This window comes from Lytechinus pictus, chromosome 12, assembly GCF_037042905.1.
Source record: "Lytechinus pictus isolate F3 Inbred chromosome 12, Lp3.0, whole genome shotgun sequence".
Taxonomy (NCBI): Eukaryota; Metazoa; Echinodermata; class Echinoidea; order Temnopleuroida; family Toxopneustidae; genus Lytechinus; species Lytechinus pictus.
This window is the reverse complement of record NC_087256.1, coordinates 27,982,278-27,989,076: the sequence shown is the minus strand read 5'-3', so window position 1 is coordinate 27,989,076 and position 6,799 is coordinate 27,982,278. Positions and strand designations below refer to the sequence as shown.

General features: G+C 36.3%; 1 protein-coding gene across 1 annotated transcript; it reads left to right on the top strand.

The window, feature by feature from the left end:
* The first annotated feature begins 977 nt into the window (after positions 1-977).
* Positions 978-5,248, top strand: LOC129272364 (potassium channel subfamily K member 18-like). The gene has a single exon (XM_064107716.1). The coding sequence runs from the start codon at positions 1,021-1,023 to the stop codon at positions 1,675-1,677; it is 657 nt and encodes a 218-aa protein (XP_063963786.1). The 5' UTR covers positions 978-1,020; the 3' UTR covers positions 1,678-5,248.
* The last annotated feature ends 1,551 nt before the right edge of the window (positions 5,249-6,799 follow it).

Here is a 6,799-nt window from a genome sequence, read left to right as displayed (position 1 = left end):
AATTAATTTTAGTTTCTTTCGCAAAATAATTAATTCTGATATTTTGTAAAACGAACACTTTTTCCAGTTTAAAGGTCAAGATATAAATTCTTATTCGACAAAATCAGACCATGTTGTGTTACTTTTTCACAAAGTTGATCGGAACCCATTCCTTCATGAACGTCTGGAATAAATCGAACCGAAATTGAAAACACACTGCAAAAAGAATCTATATATGACCTCACCCGAGAAGAAATGAAACAACCAGACAGGAATCGAACCGGTAATCTTTTAATTAGTAATGTTTAAACATCTATCTGGTGTTAGCCCAAAACCAAACCAGTGCTGTTTTAACACGTGTATGCACGTGGTCATATATAGATTCCGCGCTGTGTGTTAAATCAACTCCGGAGTTTTTAACAGTGTCCCCAAGAAGTGATTCAATATTTCCAAGTAATTTTTGTTGTATCTACGCTTGATTGCAGTCCATATGGTATGCTGATGAATCCATTATTGCAAATTGTGTTGGTAATGAAACATCCAAATTGAATTGAAAATTGGATGTTATGCAGAGGGTTTTCTGTCTTCAAAATTTTGAATAGATTTCCTTCCCTCACCATGGCAAGTATTTATACAACTAATATACCTGGAGATGTGATTGGGTAATTATCTCCATTTCTTCATTTGGGCACATTTGTTTTCTTAAGATGTGTTTTGGAAGATGGAGCAGAACTCGGTCAGAAATATTCTTTCAAAAATAAAAATAGTGACCGATCGAATGTTTCTTCTTTTGATATCATAAACATTTCCATTATTTGGGATGAAATTGCTTATTGATGAAATATGGTGGTTTATAAGCAGATGGTCCAATTTTCAGATCGTCTGGAGACGATCTGAAAATTGGACCATCCCTGGTTCTTACTACTTGCGAATTGCCAATTTTCTCATTTTTCAAATGACGTTTTCTTCTTTCTGTTTGTCAAATTGAACACAGGATATGGTAACATAGCCCCGGTGACGGTTGGTGGCCGTGTATTCTGCATGGTGTACGCAGTCTTCGGAATAGCCCTTCTCTTACTCGTGCTTGCCAGCATCGGTACTCTCCTGGCCCGTGGGGCAACGCTTGGCTACAGGCGCATCCTCAGATGGATCAAGAAGAAACGCAGCAAGGACGAAACGGACGTCGTCACCTTCCAGCGTGATCCACGAGCACAGGAGGTCATCGACGAGGGATGGAAGGGCGATGATGGGGACTCGCATAAGATCGATATCCAAGGGAAAAACGGTGAGAGCGCAGGCGCGGTCGAAAAAGGAGATTCAGCAGCTGTTGAGGGTGAGGAAGAAAAGCCACCGGAAGCGGAAGCCCAGATTCCTCTAACTTTCATTCTCGTGTTCGCTTTTCTCTACATCTGTTTCCTGGCGTGTCTACTTCAAGCATGGGAGGACCAGTGGAGCTACTTCGAAGCCTTCTACTTCTCGTTTATAACTCTGACCACCATTGGCTTTGGTGATTTGGTACCGCATCACCAAAAGAACCTGCTGGCATGTACCTTCTTTATTCTCCTCGGTATGGCCATAATGTCAATGTGTATCGCTCTTGCCCAGGAGATGATTATCCAGAAGGTAGCGTGGCTCAGTAAGAAAATTGGTGTTGCGTTTGCAAGTCACAAGCAAAGAAAAGGCGACGATTCGTCGTAACGTCAAGCCTAGATGTTTCTACATCACCATCACAATGCCTTTGGACAGTTTAACTCATATTGAGGATTGATAACGGATGAAAATTTCAGTTTGTAAATCATCCAATGGCTTTTTGTGTGTTTTTTTTTGTTTAGGATTAAGACGTCCGAAGTTCAATACATTGAAGTGCCTCGATGACACTGTTGAAAACTGAACAATGCGCCGTGCACTATGATTCCGTCGTAGAGACTATGTATATATAGGGGGCCTACGATTCAAAATGGGAGTTGCAGGTCGGACAACATAGAGCACCTGCGTCTAACTCAACACGTGCAAAATAGAAGATGATTGTACCAGGAAAATATTCCTAACACCAACAAGCCTTGTCCTGATCACAGAACCATCATGGACACTGTAAAAATAGAGCAGCACCATTCGGTTTTCTGAGATCGGACCACACTATCAGGAGTTTGGAAAGTACCATTAACACCAAATTGTGTTAAAGATACACTTAACAGAATGTGTTAAAATACAACTAATCAGTGTTTAACTAACGCCTTTAATTTAACATTGGTGTAAATTGATTTGTATGGTCCTCTCAGTACGCAGACTGGTATAGTGTTAGCATCACTAGTTTTACAGTGTACAAATAATGTCAAGGAAACTACGAGGATGGGTCGTTATGTGGTTCGCGCATGCGCAATGTGCCGTGGCCAGCTGGTCCAGGGCGCCTGACTACGCGCGTGAAAGTCTGGGGTTCGGTTCCTGGCACTACCTTCATGCCCTTGGATATGGCATTTACTGTTCCTTCTATCGTAAATCAAATGGAAAAGCAGTGGATACCAACCTGTGCAGGTGTTGGGGGTATTTGGTTGAAATTCAATATTTTTCTCCGAGATTACCGTTTTGAAAGGTACGGTATTGAATCGTTAAGTCCCTAATGCACCGTTGATTGATTGAAAAATCACTTTGCACATTATAGAAAGAATAGAATTAAGGCGATGAATATTGTTTATTTATTGTATACGTGCTCAGAGACAGGGTTGAAGCAAAACAATTGCATATTATTGTCTGCACATTGAGAAATAATAATGATTGCTTATTGACCACATAAATATTGTCTACGCTTATGAAATAATGCAGATGTATTGAGTGTGAAACTGGTTTGGACTTTTATCAACCTGTTAGTAAGGTAAGAACGACCTCAAGTCAGACTGATGACCATTTCTTCGTTGCGTAATCAGAATCACAATCATTTGAATTCAAATTCAGCTGAAATTGAAATTCGGTCTTTCTCGATTCAGAGTATCATTTTTAACAAGCATCTTGATTTTTTTTCCAAATTTGGTTTGACTGACATGAGAGTTGTTGAATCATGTAACTAATTATTTGGATCACTGCATATATGCAATCAACAAATTTTGATTGTAAGAAGGGGGTGCATGCGTGATTGAATGAGGACAATTTCAGAGATTTAATTTCATTGAGACTTGTGACTCTTTAACAGTTAACACTTGAAAAGAGACTTCCATTTAGAATGCTTATTGTCTGCTGGAATGGATTGGGAAATAGTTCAATTTTATGTAACATTTCATCTGATCGTGTGCCCTCATTTCGAATAAATGCCCGTTCACGATGACAGCCGTTTTCGGGCTTGCTAGATATTTTCTGACATAGCAACATTTCAATAATGCATACTGACTTGATTCCCAGTGTTTAACCCCTCTGATAATAATCACCCTATCGAGCAGTCCAAAGAAGAAGGAGGATCACCTTAAATTTTCAAATATATGGTGTAGTCAATTTGGATAATTTTTATAAAATATTTCCTGTCCATTTTACTCAGACAATCATTATTCTGGCAATCATAGTAAAAGTAATAATAAATACCAAGCGCATGCAAATCTCAATGAGTTCTGTAGGTACTTTACAGCGATTAAGAGCAAATATAAATTCCATAGTATTTAAACAATATGTATTATTCAATTTTAATTATTGATTACTTTTTTGTCGTCTATTGTATATTGAAACAAAACTGAATCTATGAACTGAAATATAATCAAGACTAAAATGAAATTCCTCAACATAATGTCAAATTTGTTCATACACTGCAAAAACGCCGGTGTTAATTTAACACCAGCCTGATATCTACATTATATCGAAAAACACCTGAGAAATGTTGAAACACCAGTTTGGCTTGAAGCTAACACCAATATGGCATTTAGGCAACACCAATTAGTGTTAAACCAATGTCGGTTTGATTTTAAACTGGTGTTTTCCGATATGGTTACCAGGCTGGTTTTAAATTAACATATATATGTCAAAATATTTTAAAGCCAAAATGGCTTGAATTTAACCAGGAAACGGATGAGTACTCCACTTGGGAAAAATAAGGTTTGAAGCAGACATAGCGAGGAAAATATTATGATGTAAAATTTATCGCATGATATTTAATGTTTGTACATCTAAGATACATGGTTTTGTGTCTACATCTGTTGGCGAGAGCGTCGGGAACAGCCGTCTATGGTTTAAAGAGACACATTAATGTTTATTTATAAACCAACAAGTGTCATTTGTATATTTGCTGTATGATAAGGAATAGATAATAATTATTTGCAATTTTTATATTGAATGTATTGATATTTGTGGATTTGATACCATTTGCTTTCCAAAGAATGTGTGTGTGTGTTTTTTGCTGATTGCTTTCTTTCTTATTTTGCCTATGACAAAACACTGAAAACGAATAACATAACGTAAGTCAGCAAGTGCGCCTTGTTCGCACACCGCTCGTACCATTTTATTTGTATTTTTATCGTTTTTTACGCGCTAATCATGTGCATGCTGCAAGATGTATGATTTCATCTCGTCCGAGGTCAAATTTCTTCGGATTTCTTTTAATGAATTGAACAAATATGATATTTAAGATCGTAATTAAGTTAGACAACGTCGATACGATTACCCTTCTTACTCGAGTGATACTTATTGTGATGGCAATATCTTATACAAATTATATTCAAACTGAAATACTCCCGTCACAAATAAGAAAATTATCTTATCTTGCCAATATTTCTTTTCATTTTGCACGGCCATACTCCTTCATGAACAGTACGATTTGATTAATTTCAGATGCTGTTTCTTATAATTCATACTACATTATAACCCAAAGTTTTAACAGCATTAATGATGTGAAGCTTATTAAAGATAAAAGGTATATTTCTGTCCTACAGAGAAATCATAAATGGAATAGACCAATAGCTTTCTTCGTTTTGATCGGTTGTTATTGATTTCAACCTATTGAAAATATCTATTTGCAAAATCTTCTATTCACGATGAAAAATAATGATTTACCATTAATTCGTGTAATTCTTATCTCAAATATGGTAAATCAGAGTTTCTCGTCACAAAATGTATTCCTCATTAAAGTTTACCATGGCCGCGTATAAAATTTTGGTAATTTGCAAAGGATTTTTTATTTTGTGACTGGAAATGTTATATCTCAAACGTTATAATGAATGTATTAATGTTATTATTCTCATTTTTTATCATTTGTCATGTGACATTCGCGAATTCTTAAGAATAAAATGGTTGACATGAATGAAAAAAGACTTGGTAGTTTTCAGCTGTTTAATGTGGTGTAGAATGACGTTGAATTAAGAACTTACGCTGCTCAGATAACGAAAAATTGGACCCGTCGGCCACTTTACTTATTATCTGATATGTAATGTTGGTGATGCTGAAGAAGATGATGATGGTGATGCTATTGGTGGTGTTGATGGTGCTAATGATGATGATGCTAAAGATGATGATGATGGTGGTGATTATGGTCATCATAATGATGATGGTGATGTTGGTGGTTTTTATCGATAATAATAGTTATTATAGTACTAATAAAAGTGATTGATTATAACAAAGTATACTGCTGCTGCTGCTGCTGCTGCTACTACTATACTACTACTACTACTACTACTACTACTACTACTTCTACTACTACAACTACTACTGATGATGATAACAATAATAATAATAGTACTAATGATAATGATAATAACGATAAATGATAACGACAATGGTGGAATAGATTATAACAAAGACGAAAAAATAAGTGATATTCATAACTATAATAATAATAATTATAACGATAATCATAATAATGAGAAGAAGAAGAGGAGGAGAAGGAGGAGTAGGAGGAAGAAGAAGAATATCAACAAAACATTACCAAACAAATCAACAAAAAGATAACCCCTAAAAATATCAATTAGCAACATGGCATCAATCGTGCTCTCCAGTACTGACTTCTCTGGTATCGGATGATAATTTAGAGTGAGGTGAAGGATGAAGATGTCGCAAAGCTCTACCTGTCGTTGCCTCATTCAAAACAGAGAGTTAACGGAATGTGACTTTACAAGTATGCAGACGACCCAGTGCTAGAGTATACTCAAGAAGATTAAGCCGCCAGGTTCCCGCCAAGAAACCAGCCCCACCAGTAAGGTCATACCACGCGCTTGTGTTAGTATGTAACTAAAGACAGATAACACGTTCTATCTCTACCTGTCTGTTCGCCTTTGCTGTTTGTGTTTTGTCTACTTCGGCCTTTAGGTCTGTATGGTGTTGATGATCTGATTGATAGCATAAAATAGTCAAGAAAATTGTTCAATCAGTTAATGGAATAACCTTGATAAAAATGATAACATCAATTATAACAACAATGATGACAAATCATGACATAGATAATATAACTAATGGTGTGATTAATAGCAATCAGTGCCGTAATGAACCAAGCATTTTGAGACTGCACATTATGGGTATGGAGCAAGTTGAGCAACATTTCTTAAAAGGTCGCGAGGGAGCAAAAAAAAATGCGCTTTAAATCAAAATACATTTTGAAACAAAATAATTCATTAAAAATGATATCATACTTCCCCCTATTCCCGTTACTTTTCTTCCTTTTTTCTCCTTCGTGTTCTTGTTTTTTTTTTTTTTTTTTTTAACATTCCCTGCTGGAAAGATCAGTGTCACACAGTGTGATCACAGTGTGTTCGTATAGTGGACTATGTGCAAAATATTATTCACACTGTTAAAATGCTCAAATTCAACAGTGTGAAGATATTTTCACACTGTGGACACCTCGACAGATGGACTGTTC